The following is a 26,774-nucleotide window of genomic DNA, read 5'->3' on the forward strand; positions in this document are numbered from 1 at the left end:
TTCAGTATCTGTCCTTTAAAGTTCAATTTTAGCCTTAATTGACAGAATTACGTGGGTCTTAGGTGAAGTAAGGCGATATAAATCCAACTAATTATTAAACTAATTAGCTGACCAACCAACATAACATTGGCGACACTTATTACAGATCTCTGTAATTAATTAGCCATTAGCTGTTGCTAGCTATTCCACAGATATACTGAACTTGGAATAAATCAAATACAAAAGTCAGATCATATTAATTTCATGCGATATCTCCCAAGCAAAGAAGGATACAAGCCAAGGTAAGTAATATTAATATCACTGTTATAGGAATAAGATAGAGTAGGTAGGAAAGTGAGCAGGAAATGAGTAGCATTTACAAGTTATGAATAGGAAAGGTTAAAAGATCCTGCGTAGTGTTGGAAGTTCCGGCAGCAGCATTCCTGTCAAGGTTGTAGCTGAGTTATCGAGTCAGATTTATTATTTTGCTATTTGCCGGCCAACGAGTAATGCATGATATTAAATTTTCAACTAGTTAGCTTAGTGCATGACCAAGAGGAGGAGAACATGTGCCAGCGCTTCTCTCATAGGGTAGGACGGACAATTTCATAAGTCCCTAGGATATAGGACAAAGCAACCATGGAAATCCTAAGAGAGAGACCCCTGAATAAATGTGACAACGAGAATTACTTTCACCCTTGTGCAAATCATATTAAAACTCGCTTGCTTTTCCATTAATAATGTAAATCAGGCTAATAAGAACGTCACGTCCATTCCTTTGTATCGTGAAGGGGCCCTGAAGTGACCATGCAGCTGAGTGCAGGAATTAATCACGAGACACCAAAAAATTGAAAAAAAAGGAAATCATAACAAATTTACTTACTGTGTTTTTAACATAAAGTAACTTGCATTTGTGGTATTTTAAGTTAAAACTTGCATTCCCACGTAAGCCTATCATTTTATAGGAGGAATTCGAGTGTTTTGTCCCTTTATTGTAAGCAAGGCGGGAGATTATGTATTCCTTCGCCGACCAGCATACCTGCTCCAGCCCGCTCGCAATAGCCATCAGCTGTGTGTGGTCATGTGACCCATCAGCCATCTTAGGGGGTTGCCTGCGAATACAGTAGCTGCCATCTTAAATCTTCGATGCTGGTATAAATGAGACCCGTGTCGTTGTTTACCTGTGTGACGTCATGAGCAGCTGTCTTACTCACATGCACCGACTAGTGAACTGCTTTGCGTAGCGCACTACCTCACTCACAAGTCTTTAAAATAAGTACTGTAACTAACGGGAAAACTAGGTAGCCATAATTTTATATAAATGCTTCAAAGAAAGTTAGCCAATTAGTCAGGAAATATAAAAAAAAGCTATGAAGAATAAAAGAAATTCCTACGCATCTTAGCAAGGAAATAAATAAAAAGAACATAAAAAGAAACCCAGGATAATTTAATAATACGTACAAGTACACAAATTAAAGAATGTTACCAAGAATTAATAAGAGCATAGTGCAATAGGGCACACTAACATTGGCAGACAACCCATTACCTAACATAGCCAAATTAATCAGAGTATTCAATATAAGAAATCCTGCTAGTATTCATGTAATTTTTCTTTCTTCTCCTTTCTCATTTCTCACCAGTGCGAACTTTGCCTACTTACTCGTTTTTTCTTTTTCAGTTTCTTCAATTTTCTTAAGCGCTTTAGGTAGTTGTGCGCTTATGTGCACTGTCTTCACAGAAAGAATGGGCCAACATAAAAAAAAGAAAAAGAAAACACCTCTGTCCCATAAATAGTTGAGGATAAGTTAAGAATTAACCACAGTTATTGACAACTGTCCACCACGAGTGGGGTCTGTTTATCCAGACTTAAGCATAAAGTCTTCCTCCCTCCTCATGAAAGGAAGTAGCACTGCTAGTACTAGGAACTAGTCACCCAAGAGTGCCAAAGCAACCAAAATTGATTTTTCCTTTCTGCAGTGCCACTAACCTTAGGCACTGTCATAACCCACTGAAGTGCTTACTTATCTGTTTCCTCTTACCTTTCCTTTTTTCTCCTACTTATTACTTACGCTCTGTTTGGGCAGAGTGCATTTTTCCTTAGTACAATTAGTTGTACTCCAAGAGTGTTGATTCCTCAGAGCACACCAGCACCCTTGTGCCACCAAAGATAAAAATCCTGTGTGACTAAGCAAATACACCTGTACCTCGAGATACAGAGTGCCATAAGTGTGATCTTTGCACAGCACACTCAGCCACAGTGCCACCTTATTAAAAGGTTGCCACACCACCGAAGTGTCACCCAAATCTGAGGGACACTTCCCCAGTTCATAAGTATTTCCAGTAATCCAAGGTAGATGCCCTTCCCCTCCCAGAACTGTATCGCTGGAATGTCGCCAAGCCACCCTGAACATGGGCATGAACCTGGGTTACGAAGGAGCGGAACTAGCCAATTGGGTCAAGGAACAGCTGGATAATTTGCCAAGCAAGAGAGGGGAGAAAGAAAGGAACAGAGGAAGTAAGAAGAGGCACAGAGGAAGTATGACGAAGAACAGAGGCAGCTGGAAGATGCAAGAGAAGAGAAGAAAAGACAGCCCTCAAAGAAAAGGAGCTTAAGCCGGAGAAGGCAAAAAAAACGAAAGTGCTGAAGCTATGGCTAGCCAACAAGCCTCCATCCCCACACCTGCTGCACCAAATGCCCCCATGTCAAGTATTAATTTCCTAGTCCCCAAGTGGGCTGAGGAAGAGTCAGAGGCATGGTTGGAGGAAATAGAGACTCTCTTTGAAAACTACAACACCACTGAGACAGAGAGGTCCTTAGTGCTTGCCATGCACATGGAAGGTCAAGCTAAGACAGCCCTCCGCTCACTGGAGAAGAGTCAAAGTGGCAACATGGTAGATGTTCGTAGGGTCATAACAAAAGCCTACAAAATGGAGACAGCAGTTTTGAGGTCTTGCCAAGGAAGTTGGCTGGTCCTGGATTGAATGGGCCTCTCACAAGACCCAGTCTGGTACATGCTGGTTCGACTCCCTGTTGTGCACCACATTTGAGGACCTGGTGGAGGATCTTTTCCAATGTGTCCCTGGGCCCCTTGCTGTGCATCTGAATGACAAGCAGCCCACAACAATTATGGAAGCCTGCCATGTGGCCAATTCCTGGGAAACCTACAACCAGTCCTACAGCACGTCTCAATGGTGCTAGTACCACCCGGGTACCTCTCAGGCCTGACTCGCCCAAAGAATGGACTACCTAGCAAGCCCACGTGCACACGTGCACCCACTGTAAGAAGGTGGGACACACCGAATTCCGAGTGCTGCCACAAGTTGGGCACTACCAAGCAGCCTTCTACCAATAACCAGACCTCCTCTCCATCCACTTCCACTCAATCTTCTCCACCAACGGTTACTGTAGATAACTGGGGCCCCACCAAGGGCCCTTGTCGATCCTGTGGTGCTTCTGGCCTCTGTAGTGCTGGACATCCAGCCTGACCAAATCATGTCCCAGCCACCAAGTTCATCAACCTAATAAGTACCATGTTTTCTGCAGCAAGGCAGCAGAAGATACCTCACCCCGAGAGGCTGGATACTCACCCCATCTTGGTGGCACCCCTTGATGGCTCTAGCCTGCCAGTGGCCCTACTGGTTATGGTATACACTGCAGCAGATGTTAGCCTGATTGACAGACCCCAAGTGCCAGCCAGTGCCACTGTTGACGAACAAAATCTGTGGGAAATGAAATGGGTAGAGGGCCACACCAAATCCATTCCCAGTGGAGCTCCAGGTCACAACACCTTGGAGCACGCTACCTCACCACCTTAGCATAGTGAGTGGAATCAGGCCCGGAGTGGAATTCCTGTTGGGTCGGGACAACCTCTGAGGAACCCCTTCCCCAATGCCACTCTGTAGCCCTGCTAACTCCACAATGGAGGCATTGACTATAGGATCACCAAACCCGAGCACAGCCACTTTGACTTGCGTGCCACCAAAAGAAGAATCACCTTCTTCCCGCCGAAGTGGTCAATGGAAGGGGCACACTCTGTGAAATTCCAGGCCTAGTCCTCACTCTTCACAAAAGGATGACCACCAACAAAGTCCTCCCTCTGCACGAAAGGACATTAAATGGAAGCATTACTGTTGTTGAGTGCGCAAGGTGACAGGCCACTCCATTAATCAAGCATCTCCAAGAGGCTCTGACCTCCAGCTGGGACAGGAATCTCTGTCTCAGCCCAACTCAAGCCATCCACAAGGTATTGCACCTTGTCAGCCATGTCTGGCCATCAATCTCTGCCAGCGCCACTTGCAAGCTCTGAGCAGTGCCACGCTCCGTCCGCCTCGGCCCTTGAGCCACCACTAGAATTGGACCCTGTACCTGGCCTTACCATGAGACGGGTCCTCCTATAGGAGATCCAGAAACCTTCATTAAAGTGATCCTAGCGACTTGTGGGCCTCCAGCACCCAGCACTTCTTCCTCACCACATCTGTCCCCAGAGGACGAACCTCTGGTGGATCTTATTGCTACACCTTCTCTGGGAGACCAGGAACTGACCTCCCTGGGATGCAGAGGTTGAAACCACTCTTGCTCCGGTTGTCACAGCAGCCAGAGTAGGGAGCTCTCCAGTAGCCTCTGAGGTTACCCCTGACTTTGCACCTGATAGCCCTTCTGGCCCTTCCCCATAGTCTGTCATCTCCTAGAACAGTCATAGATAGGCCTTGGAGGAACCTAAAGAAGAAGAAAAATGGGTGGAAGAGAGCCAAGTAGTTGCAAGGGCCACAAGTTCACCTTGGCACTCGTGCCTCCTTGGCACAGTGCCTTTCCATCTCATAGTGATCCTGGCTCCTGCCCAGAGGAGGTAGCCAGCATGATCTCTGCCTTAGTAACACCACAGTGACAGCCTAGACCAGACTCAGTAAGTAGTAGTAGTATGTGATTTAAGTCTTGTAATGAGTAGCAGGAACTAAGTAAGTATAACTTGTTAAGCAAGAAATTGTAACTATTTTGAACAGAGCTATTGAGCTCAAGACACTCATGGCATAGTACCTCATTTGAGGAAAGCATTTTCCACATAAAACTGAGGAGGAATGGGTACCGCGCTCGTTTAAGTACAAAAACTCATTTAAAGAACTTCAGGTTATTCCTCTGTTTACTATGACTGTACATTCTAGTGTAAGAAATATTATACTTGTAAGAATATTGTAAACTAGCTAGTTCATTGTCATTCAAGTTGGTGCTGCGGCAATGTTCTAATACCCATAGACACCTTTGAATAGTGTTAGGAGTCCTTAGTAAGTAAGTTATTAACGCTCATATCCCATTCTAGAGTGAGGTAGGTCCTTAGCTAGCCGCATTGCAAGAGCAAAATCTGTTCAGGGAAAAGAGTAAGTAATAGAGGCGAACAGGCTGATTAGTACAGACCTTCGCGCCCGAAAGGGAGTGAATGCCTTCTTAAGGGGGGAAGCTATTATAAATATTCACTGTTTGACCCCTCCCTTCCTTGCCTCTTTGTAGAATAATAAATTAAACTTTATTAAAGTGAAGGGGCAGACAATGTAGTCTGCTTGCATGCGAAGTAGTTAGGTGGGAAACCCAGGGTTGTTTTCAAAATAAGTACACTCCTGGCCAACAGGCGAGAATTTTAGCTTAGAGGGCCATAAATCAGGGATAGGTTTTGCTAGGACAGACCTTAGAGGTACTGTTCCTCCAGCTTAGTCTTCTTTATCCTGTGCACTGGTGAGTCTGTTGTCATTTCAAGTCAGACCCTGGGTAGGAGTTGTTTGAAGCAAGCAGCCAGAAGCTGCCCCAGCATCAAGAGACTCTCAGCAGACATCCTAGGAGCAGGGCGTGTGAAGCCCTCTCTCTTTCTCTGAGCTCGTTTTGTCTCTCTCAAACTTTGCTCAACATGAGAGAGAAAATTGTTATTCCAAATGGACCAAGGAACTCTTAATGCAACTGATCACTGCATTAGCTCACCCAACGGTAAGTCTGATTGTGACAATTACTTTCACTTCTCTTTCCCTTCAACTGAAACTCCCATTTTCATTGTTCAAATTTTCCTCTCTTAAACAGTCACTGACTAACAAATCCTAGTAAAACATATCCCATTTATGAAGTCATGTATTAAGTACAATTACTGTTGTCTAGTGAAATCACATAACTTATCCTTCATGGCGTTAAAAGTACTATTCTTGATTTAAGATTCATCCCCTTGTGATTAAGTAATGTTGAGTGAGTTTCGGTGGTGCAAGACTGTTACCTGGATACATCTTTTCCAGAAGTGTGTATGCCTTGGACCTGAACAAAATCCTCTTTCTTGGAGAAGAATCCACATCGTCAGTGCCAGGAAGCCCCAATCTGATGTTCGTTGCAAGCAACTGCCATATAAAGCATTTTGAAGAGGCATATCAATCTGTTGCATTCATTTCTGTGTAGCATTGAGGTATTTTTTGTCTTGATAAGGACTGATATTTTGAGCTGCTGTTAGCTCCTGTATTATTTTACTTTTGTTGAAATTTGCTTTCCAGTAAGTTTGCTGAATTAATTCATATGGATGCAATAAACCTGTTCCATGCTATACTAGTTTCAGCTGGTGACCAAATCTATTCAGTATCTGTCCTTTAAAGTTCAATTTTAGCCTTAATTGACAGAATTACGTGGGTCACAGGCAAAGCAAGGAGATATAAATACAACTAGCTAATTATTAAACTAATTAGCCGACCGACCCATGTAACACAACACATATATATTTAAATATTCATATTATACATATATATATATATATATATATATATATATATATATATATATATACATAATATATATATATATATATATATATATATATATATATATATATATATATATATATATATATACATATACATACATACATACATACATATATATATATATATATATATATATATATATATATATATATATATATATATATATATATATATATACACACACATATATATATATATTTATGATTTAACCTGGGGAAATGCTTATCATGAGCCAGTTATAGATTCTAAATGAACGATTTCGTTACTTACCTCAATATTTGTGTAACATCTGACTGCTGTTGATTCAGGAAATCGTAAAAAACAAAGAAAAGGGGGAATATGACTGTGCTGATGGCTCTACTCACAAGGCAAATTGTAAGCAAACACTGTAGGGTAGTGTAAGTTTAAGTTTATGTATATTTATATTAAATGACCAATCAGAAGATGAAATGAATTAAACAGGCAGGCAAGGCCCGAGAGATTGAATATAACTATGAACACTCGAAGGTAGATCCATCGATGTGATGATGCTGATTCACAAAGGGCAAGGCACAATCAAGGAAGAATTCCACAGGGATCCCTCTGTAAATGGAGAGATTTACGAATTAAAGGCCAGTAAGGACACAGTAATATATGCATAGGACAAGGCTGTGCACACGATTTTACGTAGTTACTCAAACACTGGAATTTTCGTAACACTGCTCTAACAAGGCGAGGTTAACATGGAAATACGGGCACTTAGAAATGAAATCAGGAAGTATAGGACTAAAATTAAAACAGTGTAACTGAATGAAAAGAACCTTTGCAACAGGTCATTTTACCTTATAGAAGAGGTGGCTTCAGTGTGGGTAATGGTGGCGGAGGAGGGCTGTAAGACTTCGCTGGTAAGAATACTAAGGCCCCCTACAAGATAGGACCACATGGTAGGGGCAAGGCTCTCTGAAGGAGGCAGGAATGCAAAGGGAGGATGGTGTTTTGCTCGCATCCAGCAATGTCTCTAACTCTCATTCCTTCGGTCAGGCCCTTTGAAGATCTCGACTCAGGTGGGGTTAGTGTCGTTCCCTTATGCGCGTGCATCATTTGAATCGCAGTCTGCCTCGTGGCAAGCCCGTTCCAGGTGTTCCTAGGAGCCACACCTTTCTCTTAATCTGTTTATTCTGACTCTTACCAGAAATTAATTTCCTCTTGGCCTTGTGTTACTGAAAACAAAGGGCTTCCCAGAGCCACATGTTCAAAGAAAGAAAGTGGGAGAGATATGCATAGTGCAATTAATGGATTTAGTGTGGGGCCAATATTCCTTTCACCCTTTCGCTAAGCAATGCACTGTACTTTTATTTTTCAGCTTTAAATTAAGTGTTTGGTAGCTGGAATGCTTGGGAAGATGTAGAAATATATATATATATATATATATATATATATATATATATATATATATATATATATATATATATATATATATATATATATATATATATATATATATATATATATATATATATATATATATATATATATATATATATATATATATATATATAATGTATATATATATATATACATATATATATATATATATATATATATATATATATATATATATATATATATATATATATATATATATATATATATATATATATATATATATATATATATATATATATATATATATATATAAGCAGTAAGCTACAAACAACCTTTAATATCCTCACTTGTTGGCCATGTGGGTAAAGGTGTCACTGTAGTCCTGAGTTCTTGTCTTTCGTTGGTTCGAGCCCACGGGACTACAAACTTATTATCAACTAAAAATTCCCCTTCGGTAACATATATGAAAACATATTATTTCTGAGGTAGAGCGAATTGGATATTAAAGGACGTTTGTAGCTTAATACTTGTGTATGAATCACGGTGATGTGATAATATATATATATATATATATATATATATATATATATATATATATATATATATATATATATATATATATATATAGATTCACTGCTTAGAATGTTTTGGATGCTAGTGGAGCAAAGTCATCATTTAATTGGGTTATCAAGTATGATGAAAAAAAACTGGTACTGGAAAACAGCATGGTCTTCAGTGACAATTATTAGCAGAATGTTTCTTCTGGCGAACCCAGCGATAAGCCTTACCAGGGTGATAGTTTACGTGAGAGGGCATGACTTTCTTGCCCAAATAGGGCATCACCAGGTTATTCCTTCCGAAAGATGATTTACGAAACGAATACCAATTATATAAATGTATTAGTAAGTAACTGCGTAGAGTTGGATCACTTTACCGAAAACATTGCAACAAAGCAATAAAATACAAGAACGAAAAAGCAGAGTGAGATCGGCCACTCATAAATGATAAACGAATATCTTTGTTCACCGCAACAGCAGGATCTCTCATTTAGTTTGCGGCGCTTGTTATTATCATCATTATTCCCAAGAACCCATTCATTGTTTTTGATGGAAACCTCCACGAAATAAAATGTCCCCGTGAAGTGATATCAAATACAGAGAAATCATTGTCTATAAATGCATTATTAACATATGTAAAAGGCGATTCAACTTTCACATTGTCCAGTAACCAATGACAATAGCAAGTATAAATATGAGCATAAACAATATCAAAGTCTGAACTTTCTTTCCGATTGTTTACTGGAAAATCAGTCTCAAAACTCAGGTTGACAAAACACTGATATGCGCCTTTCATGCAGGCTATCTTGAAATGTAAATGCCGAAAGAAAGGAAACCGAAGAGTTAACCTCGAATTCCACACTCGGAAGAGCAGCCAACTTTTCCATGAAGTTACATAGTTATGGACACATTTATTAGTTTGATAAGGTGCAGACTACTGAGCACCTGTTCTTTCCTCACTTGTCTACACTATGTGTACATGGTTTTTGTTTGCTGTCATCTTTTTTAATTGTTCATTTCATTTGCTTTTCCTGTTTTCTGTATTTTCCCAAACCGAAATCTTATTCTATGGAAGTTTCCTTTGCAAGTTAATGGCCTCTTGGACTTGCCCCATTTGAATGTTAAGAAGACTATGGATAAACAACCGTAACTGAGTGAAGAAGTTCAGTATGAAAGTGGCTTAAACCAGGCCCTGGTTTAATCTCCATCACTCGAGAGAGTGAAACAAGCTTCGAGCAACGCTGGAAGCGCCTACATAGAGGTAGGGTTATTCAGGTCAGGACCCCCAGTCTCGCGGTTAGGTCTAAAACCTGTGACAAACAAATTATTTAGTCGACGGTTGGACAGGTAAACAATGCCAAGAGGTTCCTCCATCTCTTTCTCCATCGGTTACTAGGTGGAAGAGGCGGGGGGGGGGGGGGATGGGGCGGGTGATAGGGGAGAGGGGAGGCTGAGGAAGCCTCCTTGCTGAGCAAGCCCGACAAATCAGAGAAAAGGACAGGAGTGTGTCTATGCGCGTGTGTATAACAGAGAGAGAGAGAGAGAGAGAGAGAGAGAGAGAGAGAGAGAGAGAGAGAGAGAGAGAGTAGGAAAGGAGTCAACGTGAAAGAAAAGACAAGTAAAAGCGAAAGAGAGAAAATAAATGAGTCTCTTCTTTCTCTAAGTAAACCTTTTATACTCCGAAAACTATTTTCACGAACTCGACTCGACTCACTTTATCTCTAAGGAAGTTACTGTTAGGACACAAACAGTTAGAAAAATAGTTTATGAAGAGAAACATAAGAATAGCAATAGATGATGACATACTTTACGTCAACAGTTCTTTCTTAACTCTTGGTTGTAACATCTACAGTAACCCTGAAATGACCTGTGTTCGAGACTTCATTACGAGGAACCATTTGCTTTTAGAACACTTGTTCCACGAAAAGATGATGCATGGCTGCCATATGTAGCTCAAATGATTTAATTCCTGCACGTAACGTTGTGGGCTACCCACTATGTAAAAGGAAATGAGAAAACTTTCCTGCAGGTGCCAAAAAACGAATTATTCACTCAAAGGTCACTAATAAACCCCAACAACGATTGATTATTTACAACGAGAGAGAGAGAGAGAGAGAGAGAGAGAGAGAGAGAGAGAGAGAGAGAGAGAGAGAGAGAGAGACGTGCATGTCAAGAGAATGAATGACAGACGAAACATCAAGAAAGGTTCGCAGTCCTCTCCTCTCCCGCCACTCAAGTCGACGCACGAAATTGCTTCTTGAAACCTCTTGGTGATCTAGTTGGCCTGAGCATCTATTCATAAAATGAACTACAAGGTGAATCCGTGATATTGTGATGTTTTGAGAAAAATACAGAGCACCCACTATCCTGATTCCCTATGACCTCCTAAGCGAGATTCTGGGAGACGGGCATGCAGTCAAAATTTGTTTCGTGTACTGTAATAGATACAGTACAAGTTTTGCATATGAAATGAAAGGGAAATTAGGAGCGAGAGAGTCTGCGAAATCCTGGAGACATGGTGATCTCTTGACTAAATACGACGGTAGTTTATGAGTGGTGAGTATAATAATGTATGCCTCTATCTCCGACAAGGTGTTCAGTCACACTGCAGCTGGGAATTGGATTGCTTGATGTTCGTTCGTCATTTGTTTGTCTCTATGATACAATTAAGGACGAGGTATCTTTCAACAGCAACGCCTGTGGCGAGAGGCCTCCAGATTACAGGCAATCCAGATATGAATCTGCTATGAATCCAGATATGAATTCATGTTCGTGTTAACAACTACAATAAATGTACAGTGCATGATGCAAGGCCTTACTGTTCACCCACACGCAAAGCATCAGGTTTTCAAGTCCAAGAGTCAACGTTGTGATTAAATGGCTGTGGATATCACGTGCATTAGAATATAGCCCCGATCTAATGAATTTCATGGCTCTGAAGTCAGTGACTTCTTAAAATTATTCATGACAAGTTGGCTAAAAAGAGGACACGCCTACCTGCTCGCTGACTTTTCTCAGCCTACTCTCCCGAAAAAACATATTTATGAAAATAAACGAGTAATATCTTAATACCCATTTCTCAAACACCGCCATATATATATATATATATATATATATATATATATATATATATATATATATATATATATATATATATATATATATATATATATATAAATATGAAAAAAGAAGGCCCATAAAACACTATTTAAACGTTGAAACCATATATTTCAGGCACTTGTTTCTGTGCCCCTGTTCACTGGTAGAATATGGACAGGTGGAAAGTTACAATGGTATATATACAAAAACATGAAGGTGTGGCCTTAGGCCTCCGATGTTAAGGAGGTGGCGTTTCTTAAGAAGGAGGAGATTGACCAAATTCCCTAGTGGTTTTTGGCCTCATTAGCTCCCGTTTGGCGATGGATCTGGCGGTCGCGTTTCTTGGGTCATCTTCTTCAAAAGGGGTCCGAGGATTAAGGTGTCAATGGCGTCCGATTTCAATGTCCTCCTGACAGGTTCATATTGTTGGTTTGATTGATGATAGCAGATTCCAGCATCTTTCTTTTGTACGGACAGCTACTCTTGAAAACCAACTCCGCCCCACTCCAGTTAATGACATGCCCTGTATTTCTAATATGTAGGAAAATTCCCGAACTCTCCGAAGCGTAACGTACTGATCTTTTGTGCTCTGTTATTCTTTGCGAGAGCGATCTACCTGTCTCGCCTACATAGATGTCATGACAATTACTACACGGTATCTTGTAAACTCCGGCTTCTTCCCTTTTGTTATTTAAGTATACGTTAACGAGCGAACTCCCGATGGATTTGGGATAATGGAAAATGAAAGGATTATTAGAACTGAGTTGCTTGGTGGCCTTTTGGATGTTTTCATCGTATGGAAGCTTTATTTTGTTGTTGAAATCTATTTGTCTGTTGTGAGTGGGACCTCTGTAGTATATTTTATTTGCTTTATTAATAGCCCTCTCGATAATGTGTGGTGGATAGAGCAGTTGCGTTAGGTGTTGGCGAATCGTGTTAAATTCTTGATCCAGGTACTCATTTGAACATATCCTAAGTCCTCTGAGGAATAGGTTGCACCCTACCAAGATTTTTACGGAGACGTCGTGGTAGCTTAAGAAATGAATGTAGGAGACAGCGAAGGTGGGTTTTCTATATACTGTAAATGCATACCTGTTCTGTTTTCTTATGATCAGTACATCTAGGAACGGTAGTTTTCCGTCCTTTTCCCATTCTGTTTTAAATTTTATGGTCGGAACTAGCGAATTTAGCCTATTAAAAATTCATTAAAGTCCCCCAGCTATTGTCCCAGAAAGTAAAGATATCATCTACGTATCTAAGCCAGATCATATTATGGGGTTTGATAGACGACAAAAGTTCTGTTTCGAAATATTCCATGTACAAGTTTGCTAGAAGGGGTGATAGGGGACTTCCCATGCTACAGCCAAATTTTTGTTTGTAAAAATTACCATTGAAAGAAAACACGTTGTTAGTTACACAGAGGTTGATAAGTTTTAAAGTTTTATCTATGCCAAGAGGAAAATGGTCTTCATATGGTTGTAACTTCCTCTCTAAGAAAAACAACACGTCGGCAATCGGGACTTTAGTAAATAATGAATCGACGTCTAGACTGAGCAGTTTGATGTTGTTTGAGGGGATGTTTAAACTATTAAATTTTTGTATGAAATCTTCTGCATGTTTGACGTGGGAGGATGAGAAGGTTCCTAGAAAGGGTGATAACAAGTCTGCGAGCCATTTTGATAATTTGTACATGAAAGAGCCCCTGCTAGATATTATGGGGCGTAAAGGAATCCCATCTTTATGTGTTTTCGGGAGGCCGTAAAAATAGGGGAGAGAGGGGTTGATTACCTTGAATGTCTCTAGTAATTCTATGTCTTTTTTATTGCCCCCTATGGTTCTAACTGATTTGTTAAACTGAGCAGCAATATTTGTTGTGGGATCTTTCGTTAATTTGTCGTAGGTCTCCGCATCGTTTAGAAGTTCTTGAACTTTATTGATGTATGTCTCCTTGTCTAACAGAACTATTTTCCCGTCTTTGTCAGATTTTGTGATGATGATATCCCCCCTTTTTCTTAAGCTAACTAATGCATTTTGGAATCTTTTCGGGAGCGAATTTTTCTTGTTATTTTGCTCCAAGACATTTAGCAAAATGCCTTTGAGACATGCCTCATGTGCAGGGATGATGGTATGTACAGATATCTTTCATATTTTGTGCTATCAGGTGCTATTGAAAACAGTGAGTCCCACTCCAGAAATTTGTGCTACAAATTAAAAAGACTGATTAGGAACAGCGTATGGAATAATCTTGGCCTTCCCAATAATGTGCTGAATCTCTCTAACCATCCCCTCACTGCAGAAGAACAGACCGTTTTAAATCTTGGAGTTTCATTCGCTCTAAAACCTGGTCCCGAGAGTAATCTTAATTTCCTAGTTGCTTTTGATAAACATTTTGCAAAAAAACAACTATGACAAGAAAGAGGCATGTCTCAAAGGCATTTTGCTAAATGTCTTGGAGCAAAATAACAAGAAAAATTCGCTCCTGAAAAGATTCCAAAATGCATTAGTTAGCTTAAGAAAAAGGGGGATATCATCATCAAAAATCTGACAAAGACGGGAAAATAGTTCTGTTAGACAAGGAGACATACATCAATAAAGTTCAAGAACTTCTAAACGATGCGGAGACCTACGACAAATTAACGAAAGATCCCACAACAAATATTGCTGCTCAGTTTAACAAATCAGTTAGAACCATAGGGGCAATAAAAAAGACATAGAATTACTAGAGACATTCAAGGTAATCAACCCCTCTCTCCCCTATTTTTACGGCCTCCCGAAAACACATAAAGATGGGATTCCTTTACGCCCCATAATATCTAGCAGGGGCTCTTTCATGTACAAATTATCAAAATGGCTCGCAGACTTGTTATCACCCTTTCTAGGAACCTTCTCATCCTCCCACGTCAAACATGCAGAAGATTTCATACAAAAATTTAATAGTTTAAACATCCCCAAACAACATCAAACTGCTCAGTCTAGACGTCGATTCATTATTTACTAAAGTCCCGATTGCCGACGTGTTGTTTTTCTTAGAGAGGAAGTTACAACCATATGAAGACCATTTTCCTCTTGGCATAGATAAAACTATAAAACTTATCAACCTCTGTGTAACTAACAACGTGTTTTCTTTCAATGGTAATTTTTACAAACAAAAATTTGGCTGTAGCATGGGAAGTCCCCTATCACCCCTTCTAGCAAACTTGTACATGGAATATTTCGAAACAGAACTTTTGTCGTCTATCAAACCCCATAATATGATCTGGCTTAGATATGTAGATGATATCTTTATTTTCTGGGACAATAGCTGGGGGACTTTAATGAATTTTTAATAGGCTAAATTCGCTAGTTCCGACCATAAAATTTAAAACAGAATGGGAAAAGGACGGAAAACTACTGTTCCTAGATGTACTGATCATAAGAAAACAGAACAGGTATGCATTTACAGTATATAGAAAACCCACCTTCGCTGTCTCCTACATTCATTTCTTAAGCTACCACGACGTCTCCGTAAAAATCATGGTAGGGTGCAACCTATTCCTCAGAGGACTTAGGATATGTTCAAATGAGTACCTGGATCAAGAATTTAACACGATCCGCCAACACCTAACGCAACTGCTCTATCCACCACACATTATCGAGAGGGCTATTAATAAAGCAAATAAAATATACTACAGAGGTCCCACTCACAACAGACAAATAGATTTCAACAACAAAATAAAGCTTCCATACGATGAAAACATCCAAAAGGCCACAGAGCAACTCAGTTCTAATAATCCTTTCATTTTCCATTATCCCAAATCCATCGGGAGTTCGCTCGTTAACGTATACTTAAATAACAAAAGGGAAGAAGCCGGAGTTTACAAGATACCGTGTAGTAATTGCATGACATCTATGTAGGCGAGACAGGTAGATCGCTCTCGCAAAGAATAACAGAGCACAAAAGATCAGTACGTTACGCTTCGAGAGTTCGGGAATTTTCCTCCACATATTAGAAATACAGGGCATGTCATTAACTGGAGTGGGGCGGAGTTGGTTTTCAAGAGTAGCTGTCCGTACAAAAGAAAGATGCTGGAATCTGCTATCATCAATCAAACCAACAATATGAACCTGTCAGGAGGACATTGGAAATCGGACGCCATTGACACCTTTAATCCTCAGACCCCTTTTTGAAGAAGATGACCCAAGAAACGCGACCGCCAGATCCATCGCCAAACGGGAGCTAATGAGGCCAAAAACCGCTAGGGAATTTGGTCAATCTCCTCCTTCTTAAGAAACGCCACCTCCTTAACATCGGAGGCCTAAGGCCACACCTTCATGTTTTTGTATATATACCATTGTAACTTTCCACCTGTCCATATTCTACCAGTGAACAGGGACACAGAAACAAGTGCCCGAAATATATGGTTTCAACGTTTAAATAGCGTTTTATGGGCCTTCTTATTTTCATATTACACTGTAGTATCACAGGAAAAGACATTCATATATATATATATATATATATATATATATATATATATATATATATATATATATATATATATATATATATATAGTTTTGTTGTATGTAAATACTACCCAAAGTCAAACAGGGTTCAAGTAATTTTTTTTAGGCTGGCAGTGCAAAAAGCCGAAAGCCCTCAATATAAGCAATCCAGGAGATAATGAAAATGAAAATACTTATGCAAAGTGATATTCGGTGACAAATTTTCTTTGCCCTTTTAATCAGGCAGTTTTCAGCCAACCACGTAAGTGGAATCATATTTCTTTTGTTTCACTCCCTCTTGTTCAGGATCATAAGATTACTGAATGCTGAAGACACGAACTAGACAGGAGTCTTACTTTACTTTTCCTGTCACTTCAGAATTTATAAAAAAAAAAAAAAACCGCTACATGCTCAACATACCTCCTCATGAGACAACAGGCATTTTATTTTACTTTTATTTTTCATATACTATATTCTCTCATTTTATATTACTTATATCTTCAGGTAAGGGAACCCTGTTAATCTCTTTAGTCTTTACCATTCATTCTTTTGGAATTTTACAAAACTTGATATTATTTACTCCTGCTTCCACCTGATTAAGAGAACATATCAGAAATTAGAATAGAATCAAAAGACTAAAGATTAAGCAGCTGTACACTAAAAAATACTTTAAAATACTAGAATTAATAGAGAAACTATGAAAAGTAAAGAGCACATGGCTTAAAGAGGTCAAAAAAGAAATGAAACTATTGGAACTGAATTTAAGATGAGGGGTTACTGTTGTAGTGAGAATTCTTATCTCACTCCAGAGTTTTTTGAGGGGTGCAGAATTCCAAGATTCCACAGGAAATCCAGAGTTAATCTCCCAATAATTAATGATAAATACACAGTAGAACAATATAATCAGCCCTAGTTCAAAACCGTATTCTACAGTGACACTTTAAACACTTGTGACATGGATCCTACTTAATGACTTTATTCTTGGTAGAGACTTTACTTCTGTTCCTTAGGACTAAATTACATCCACTGAAGTGGGATGATATTAAATTTTGCTAATTATCAGGGTCAATAATATTAAACTAATCATTCATTAACTTCAACTTTATGTATAATTACAAACTTCAGAACTGGGGAGGACCAGATGATACACAGACAAGTTTTGCTGCTATGCTGGTCGTCAGTGCCTTTTATTACCTCGGTCGATTAGGTAGGCTGAGGTGCATATGGGTAGCCTTGAGTACCTCCAGACCACCTCATCGTCCATAAACAGAAGACATGAGAAAGAGCAGAGATTAGAATAAAAGTATGACAGGCCTCTTCCTCATAGCTAGAGGTTGGAAAGCACCAGGGAGGTGCGGGGAAGTCAGGATGTCAACCGTACTGTAAGCTTAAGGTGTACAAAGGTTAGGGTTATGAAGGGTAAAAGAAAAACAGTGTGAGCTGATTACGTATACTGCGCAGCACACAACAAACTCAGGGTTATGAAGGGTAAAGAAAAACAGTGTGAGCTGATTACGTGTACTGCGTAGCAAATAAAGAAGTCAGGGTTATGAGGGGTAAAGAAAAACAGTGTGAGTTGATTACATGTACTGCGTAGCAAACAACGAAGTCAGGGTTATAAGGGGTAAAGAAAAACAGGGTGAGTTGATTACGTGTGCTGCGTAGCACACAACGGAGTCAGGGTTATGAAGGGTAAAGAAAAACAGTGTGAGCTGATTACGTGTACTGCGTAACACACAACGGAGTCAGGGTTATGAAGGGTAAAGAAAAACAGTATGAGCTGATTACGTGTACTGCGTAACACACAACGGAGTCAGGGTTATGAAGGGTAAAGAAAAACAGTGTCAGCTGATTACGTGTACTGCGTAGCAAACAACGAAGTCAGGGTTATGAAGGGTAAAGGAAAACAGTGTGAGCTGATTACGTGTACTGCGTAGCAAACAACGAAGTCAGGGTTAAGAAGGGTAAAGAAAAACAGTGTGAGTTGATTACGTGTACTGCGTAGCAAACAACGAAGTCAGGGTTATGAAGGGTAAAGAAAAACAGTGTGAGTTGATTACATGTACTGCGTAGCACACAACGGAGTCAGGGTTATGAAGGGTAAAGAAAAACAGTGTGAGTTGATTACGTGTACTGCGTAGCACACAACGAAGTCAGGGTTATGAAGGGTAAAGAAAAACAGTGTGAGTTGATTACGTGTACCACGTAGCAAACAACGAAGTCAGGGTTAAGAAGGGTAAAGCAAAACAGTGTGAGCTGATTACGTGTACCGCGTAGCAAACAACGAAGTCAGGGTTATGAAGGGTACAGAAAAACAGTGTGAGCTGATTACGTGTACTGCGTAGCACACAACGGAGTCAGGGTTATGAGGGGTAAAGAAAAACAGTGTGAGTTGATTACGTGTACTGCGTAACACACAACGGAGTCAGGGTTATGAAGGGTAAAGAAAAACAGTGTGAGTTGATTACGTGTACCACGTAGCAAACAACGAAGTCAGGGTTAAGAAGGGTAAAGCAAAACAGTGTGAGCTGATTACGTGTACCGCGTAGCAAACAACGAAGTCAGGGTTATGAAGGGTAAAGAAAAACAGTGTGAGTTGATTACGTGTACCACGTAGCAAACAACGAAGTCAGGGTTAAGAAGGGTAAAGCAAAACAGTGTGAGCTGATTACGTGTACCGCGTAGCAAACAACGAAGTCAGGGTTATGAAGGGTAAAGAAAAACAGTGTGAGCTGATTACGTGTACTGCGTAGCACACAACGGAGTCAGGGTTATGAGGGGTAAAGAAAAACAGTGTGAGTTGATTACGTGTACTGCGTAGCACACAACGGAGTCAGGGTTATGAAGGGTAAAGAAAAACAGTGTGAGTTGATTACGTGTACTGCGTAGCACACAACGAAGTCAGGGTTATGAAGGGTAAAGAAAAACAGTGTGAGCTGATTACGTGTACCGCGTAGCAAACAACGAAGTCAGGGTTAAGAAGGGTAAAGCAAAACAGTGTGAGTTGATTACGTGTACTGCGTAGCAAACAACGAAGTCAGGGTTATGAGGGGTAAAGAAAAACAGTGTGAGCTGATTATGTGTACTGTGTAGCAAACAACGAAGTCAGGGTTAAGAAGGGTAAAGAAAAACAGTGTGAGTTGATTACGTGTACTGCGTAGCACACAACGGAGTCAGGGTTATGAAGGGTAAAGGAAAACAGTGTGAGCTGATTACGTGTACTGCGTAGCAAACAACGAAGGCAGGCTGCGATGCTTAAGCCAAATGGAAAGGGTATGTGCTGAGAGTAAAGAATGAAGAATAGGAAATGGCACAAATTGTATTTTCACAACTGCAAGTGAGCTGGAATTGAAAGTAGGTACTCTACTAAAAGAAGGGACAAATTCTATTATCAATTCCTGAAACAAATATTGCAAAAAACATATGAGTATTAACATATTCCATATGAACGAATAGTTTCTTGGCTAAACTTTGGAACTGACCTTTTATCTGGTGTTGTGTAGTCATGTGTTTGTGGACTTAAAAAGGGTGAGTGCCCTTGTGAGGTCCAGATCTGTCGCCGGGGCCCTCAAGGCATCCTCGCTTCAAAACAAAATCTACATGACGCACCGAGTACTCTCAGGAAACACAGATCTAGCACTCCCAATTCACATGACCTTTTATGCATTTTTCAAAAGATACTTTATGTCCTTGTTAGAACTGTAATACTGATACATGTAAGGCATTGCAAGCTTTCCAACCATACGTATTTGAAATCTCTTCCTAAATTGTTTATAGAATTATTAACCATTCTTCAGGTGTGAGAAAACACATCTGACTGTATTTAGATGTCACTGTTTTTCCCTAATGTTAAATGCTAATTTTATGCTCACAAGAGTTCTTGACCTATCAGACGATGTCTTTGAGCAGATCGCAGAATGGCTCGCCGACCAACAGACAACCATCACCTACGAAACGCTGAAGGCCCAACTTAGGTCGCTCTTCAGCATGCTGCCCGCCCTCAGAGCTAGGAAACTCCTAGACAATGTGGAGACAGCAATAGGAGACCAGTGACCGTTGCACGTCTACAAGCAACTGCGGCGACTAGTTATGATCCCCACCATAGATGGCCAACCAGAGACTATGCTGGACCATGTGAGAGAGGTCCTACTCACACAATTACCCCGCCAAACAGTCACGGCGACCCCCAGTGCATCAACCATGGACCTTGACGATTTCCTGAAGACAGTTGATGCCGTCCACCTGGCCCACAAGTCGACGGAGCCTACACAACCACCCACAGCAGCAGACCGACGCAGAGACGGACACTGTGAGGTCCAGACCTGTCGCCAGGACCCTCAGGCCATCCTCACTTCAAAACAAAATCTACATGATGCACCAAGTACTCTCAGGAAACACAGATTCAGCACTCCGATTCAAATGATCTTTTATGCATCTTTCAGAAGATACTTTATGTCCTTGCTAGAACTGTAATTATTAATGTATGTAAGGCATTGCAAGCTTTCCAACCAGATGTATTTGAAAATCTCTTCATAAATTGTATATATTGTTAACCATTCTTCAGGTGTGAGAAAACACATCTAATTGTATATAAACATCCCACCGTTTTTCCCTACTGTCAAATGCTACTTTTACGCTTGCAAGAGTTCTTGACCTGTCAGAAATTTTTTGTCAATACATCAGAATACCTTGAACCTGCCTCTTACTCGCTGCCTTGTTATACCCTTACACTTTGAAACTTGTAGCTTTAGTTTGAGTGCCTTTGAACTGTAACCCCTTTTTGAGAAGTTCATTTTCATTTATCTCTTATATAAGTACCCAATTGATATGTTTAACCTTTAGTTATTAAATTAATTTTAAGTGTAAATTCAACAAGTGTGTTTCAGTACCCCTCCATTTAATTTCATTTTTCCTCTGATCTAAGTTTAGGAGAATGGTGAATATACACTATAATTTGATTTTATCAACTCTGTATTGTGTTCATACTTTGAAGTTAGGCAAGTAACTTATAGAAGCGATGTAAAATATATCGTGTCCTCTAAGGTCTGAAAATCGACCCGTAAATACTAGAGAGAGAGAGAGAGAGAGAGAGAGAGAGAGAGAGAGAGAGAGAGAGAGAGAGAGAGAGAGAGAGAGAGAGAGAGAGGCGAGCACTTTTCGTCGTATCTCACTGCAACTCATGATCTGAGTTCCTGTCTATAGGGACTGTTCAGTAAGTGGAAGTGCTTATTGTTGTACTATAAAAATAGCTTGCAATCCAGGGACAATTTTCCAGGAGAAAAGTGTGAGATGAATATAATACCAGGAGAGTAATCAGGAAACATTCAACTGCACTAATTTAATGGGGTGTAACTGTATGCGTGAGATGGGTTATAATGGAATTAAGCTTCAAATTAAATTGTGCATGATTCACCAGCTCTCCAAAAACCCTTACTCTTTGTTTACTTGATACAATTAATTGAAAACAAGCTAAAAGATGCAGCTGACCCAGGCAACTTCTCAGTGAAATCTTGATAACTGCACCAAAGGCATTTGAGCCAGTTCTTCAGCAAACCATCATGGATTTAAAGCTAACCAATCAGTTGATAATTACATCTATTTCCTGAAAGAATTGTTGAACCATTACTAATTATAAGCCTCTCTGGTTGTCTCATATTTTGTTGATGTAAGAAAAGCTTTTAGAGGAGAAAACTGTCCGAAACTCCTTTTGAAGCTGCACATTAGAGGTGTACCCTTCTCTCTAATTGGTATATTATATTGCTGGTTATCCACTTAGTAATTCTGTGTAAAATGAGATAATGTTTTGTCACAGAACCTCTGCTCCAAAAAGGACTTTGTCAGGTGGCATTCTCTCACTGTATCCATTTAAAACGTACACAGATGCCCTGAATGTTACTCTGAACTCATTTCAAATCGGATGCAATGTTTAGGGATAACAATAAACAATCTGTTACACCGATGATACGGTTTTGATCTCACTCAGTGCAAGGTATCCAGCAAATAATTGATACTAGCCCTAGGTATGAAGATGAATTTGACATAATATACTCCAAAACCAAGACCCAGTGCTGCTCCCTAGACCACTTCATCGAGTTTTTGAAGCTCAGCAATCAGCTGAGGATGTCCCTCTCCCTGATACTTGTCATCCTGAACCAGGCATGTTAAGAAAATTCTGGATAATCTTGATAGCTGGGGTGGAGAAGATCCTGATGGTTTCTTCCCTTTGTTTTTAAAAAACGTTTCTAGTGTGTTTGTCTCCCTAGATAGATTACTAGATTCTACAGATTTTTATGTTGTCGTATATCTTTGTGGATGAGTGCAAGCTTAGTAATACAGTGCCTGTTCCAAATAGTGGCATATCTGCAGACTACAGTAACTACAGGCCAATCCCTATTCTCCCAAGTTGCTGAAAAACTTACTTTTAAGCCATTATATAAGTATGTGGAATCTAAAGGACTGTTAGTTGATATTCAATATGCTTACAGGAAGCAGTTAGGTACCTGTGATGCTCTCTTAGACTTGACATGCCATTTGCAAGGAACCTTGATAAGGGTTTTGAGTGCAGAGTAATTCAAATAGATTTTAGTGCTGCTTTCGATTTGGTAAATCACGAGGCACTTATTTATAAACTTCAGAATCTTGGAGTGGGTGTATATGTTTTAGGATTACTTCAAGATTCCTTACAGGTAGGCAGCAGCGAGTTGCTGTGGATGGGATAGTTAGTGAACCAACACCTATTGTGTCTGGAGTTCCACAGGGCAGTGTTCTTGGTCCACTGTTATTTTTAGTTTATGCAAGTGATATGGTTGTTGGCCTGAAAAACCAGATTGTTCAGTATGCCGATGATACAACACTTGTGGGTGTAGTAAAGTCTCCACTTATGAAAAATGAAGCTGCCCTTATCCTCAACTGGGACATGGACCGGATCAGGGAATGGTGAAGTAGGTGGGGTATGAGACTGAACTCCAGTAAAATGAAAATGCTATTGATGAGCAGATTTCATACAGATTTCCATCCCCATCCTCCCCTTCAGGTTGATGAAAGTTTGCTAAATGAGTCTGAAGCTTTAGCTATTCTGGGTGTAAATTTTGACTTAATCTAATGAGAAACATCTAATGAAAGTTTCAGCAAATCCTGCACGAAAGTTAGGTATTGTTCATAAGGCCTCATATATTTATAACAGTGATAAAATCAATGCAACCTGCTTTAGGTCATTTGTACAATACTTCCTTTACTGGAATACTGTTCTCTGGTGAGGATGTCTGCTTCTGCCAGAGATTTATCTCTTTTAGATAGAGTGGTTCGGGGTGGTAGGCTTCTGTTTCCTAATATTCGCAGTTATGACTTGGACCATCGACAGATGGTCTCTTGTTTGTCACTTTTTCATAAGCTGTATTTCAGCAGAAATCGTTGACATTCACAACTGATCCCTGATCAATTGAGCAACCAGATTCGCTGAAAAGCAGCACCAATATGCAGTGAATGTGCCTTGCTGTCGAACTTCCCAGTTCCAGAGGTTCTTTATTCCTCACACCATTGGACTGTGGAACAGCTTCCCAGAGGATGTCGTTCAGCTGGAACTTCAGATGTCCAAGCGAAAATCCAATGCATTACTACCCTAATACTATTCTTCTTGCATTTTAATACATTTTTTATCTATTTATTAATTTTTTTTCTTTTTTAATAAGTGGTATGTCTTCTTTCTGTATTTCCCTTTACTTCCTCTTGCTCTTGGTCTTGCTTCTTCCTAATGAACACCATATTCTTTGGAGCTTGAATTTCCAGTCAATAGCCCCTGTGGGCTTGTTCCATATGAATAGGTTTCATCTACTGAATAATAATAATAATAATAATAATAATAATAATAATAATAATAATAATAATAATAATAATAATAATAATAATAATAATAATAATAATAATAATAATACTATACTCACCTGCAGTTCACATTTCAACGTAATTTTATCATAAAAAATAAAAAACCGGTGCCCGGAGGCACTGGTGTACATACTCTTGGACTGAAATCTTACATCAAGAAACAGGGAAGGAGACGAAGAGAGCAGACGTAAATCAGACGCTGTTTGTTCCCGCTGTGAAATATTACTTACTTAGCTCAACCCGGCTTAGCTTTGTATCTGGAGAGACGATTTATAGGGACTGGTCAAGAAGGAATCCCAGGACAAGTTCGGTGACTGGGAGCAACCCTTTATCAAGGAGTCCGGTCTCTCCATCTCCTCACAGCTCAGCTAAATGAATATATATTGAAGAAGGATGTTCCTCGAGTATCACTTTATGCCATGCAAAGTAACATATGTCTCGTAAAACACTATTGGCTTAATGGCACTCTCAGTGTCCGGACATAAAAACCATTAATTATTTGATGTAATTTGGGGTCACCAAATTAGAGTATTTGATATCCTTTGTCATCTGCAACAATTCTCTTCTTTTGCAGTTTTATTTTCACGGTAGATATGTAATCCCCTAAATTTCGTGATATAAGAGTAGGTTTTCAGAATATGACCTGTCATGTATTACAGATTGAAACCTGTTAACTGAGCCTTTATTTTCATATCATTACGTCCACTGTGAGTTCGTGCGGGCGTGTGTGTGTGATAATTTTTTTTTCTTGGAATTTAAGGCTCACCTGTAGAGAACCTGAACGATATGATGATACACAACTAGTATTTATGGGTTCTGTTTTTAATTGTTATTTGTTACTATTATAATAACTTTGGTCATTTATTTTCTGGTCCTCTTTTAATAATTACTGAAATAATCATACAGGAAAGGGTCAGCCATCACGATCTCCCAAAAACACATTTCCGGAGCCACTCAGGCCGTGCATCCCACATGACTGCCAAGTTCACTCTAAGAGACGACCAAAAGACGCACGGATTGCGTGTACGAAGAGAAATGACCACTTGGGTCGTGAGAACAACAACACGCCCACTTTTGCCAGCCGACGCATTAGGCTGACAGCACCAAATAACCTCAGGGGAGTGGAAGGTGTGGGTGGGGGCATGGGGGTCGAAGGATCCCGAGTGAAGGACCAGGAAAATAGAAAGAAAAGAACACTGAAGGTTTAAACTGACGTTCTATGCACATCGCATCAGAGAAATGAACTTCGTGAAAGGCTTAAACACCTGAGCTATGATCTTATAGATTGCAGAATAAATGGAAATTAACCATAGTAAAAATATCAAGGAAATATATTGAATATGGAAAGAAAACCAAGAAAGAAATACACTAAATGAAAAGATTTTAGAATGAAAACAACATTATTTTTGAGGAAATTATTTGCTGCAATTATCTATTTTTATTATGATATAAGGTTGTTCGCTTAATAATAGTCACATGATCATACTTCTTTAGGTAAATCACACAAATAATGAGAAAAAAACATGAAAATTAAAAATTAGCACAAATAATCAACAGGGATATTAGGAACGGAAGCATATATACATAAATTCATTCATACATACACACACACACATACATACACACACACACACACACACACACACACATATATATATATATATATATATATATATATATATATATATATATATATATATATATATATATATATATATATATACGTATATATATATATATATATATATATATATATATATATATATATATATATATATATATATATATATATATATATATATTAGCTGACAACCCAGTGTTACCCGGGAAAACTCTGAATGACAACCAATAAACTCTCTCTCTCTCTCTCTTTCTGTCTCCAACCCTCCCTGTCTCTTTCCCTCTTTCTTCTCCCTAACATCCCCTCTACTCTCTCTCTCTGTCTCTGTCTCACTTCCTCTCCCTCTCATTCTCTGTCAGTCCGTTCCCAACCCCCACCCCCTTTGGTGCCATTGATGTCTTACCCCCACAGTATTCTTTTCCAGATAGTAAGTCATACATAGTATACCGAAATTAGGTATGATAAATTCGTAAAGTTACTGAGTCTGAGGAAATAACCAGACCTGTTTCACTGGCAGAGCCAGCCCCATTTCAGGGAAACACTTCCACCCCCAACCCCTTTGGTGCCCTTTGGAGCTAGTGATGTCTTGCCCCCACAGTGTTCTTTTCGAGATAGTAAGTCATATGTATACTAAGTTTGGTTGAAATTGCTCAATGCATTTCAGAGTGTAAGTGGAACATATATTAAGTCTGGATTGACTTTGGTCAGCAGTGAAGAACTATGTGCTGGCCTTGCAGTGGCACTTCTGCTGCAAGTGCATTTGGATCTGTCACGGTCCAAGCGCATGGGAACAGCATGATAGAACACTGAACCGATCTGACGGAAGTGCCCAGGTTCCGGTGGGGTATGTGCGTGCGTGTGTGTGTGTGTGTGTGTGTGTGTGCTATCTCACATGGGATATTTATGAGAGGAACAGTGAATCTCACAGGGAGACAGCCTCGATCTTGGGCGGCTGATATGTGCAAAATTTTAGCCTGGTGTAGTGTTTAAAGAAACCGCCACTATGAAGATA

At 39.6% G+C, this 26,774-nt stretch overlaps 1 protein-coding gene across 1 annotated transcript in view; it reads left to right on the top strand.

Annotated features, from left to right (window-relative positions):
- LOC136848380 (uncharacterized) overlaps positions 1-26,561 on the top strand; it is a 56,674-nt gene extending 30,113 nt beyond the window's left edge. Inside the window, exon 2 of the mRNA XM_067120672.1 lies at positions 26,427-26,561. Coding sequence (XP_066976773.1) covers positions 26,427-26,561 — 135 coding nt within the window. The remainder of the gene's footprint in view (positions 1-26,426) is intronic.
- Positions 26,562-26,774: the final 213 nt, after the last annotated feature.

The sequence above is a fragment of the Macrobrachium rosenbergii genome, chromosome 19, assembly GCF_040412425.1.
Source record: "Macrobrachium rosenbergii isolate ZJJX-2024 chromosome 19, ASM4041242v1, whole genome shotgun sequence".
In the NCBI taxonomy this organism is placed as follows: Eukaryota; Metazoa; Arthropoda; class Malacostraca; order Decapoda; family Palaemonidae; genus Macrobrachium; species Macrobrachium rosenbergii.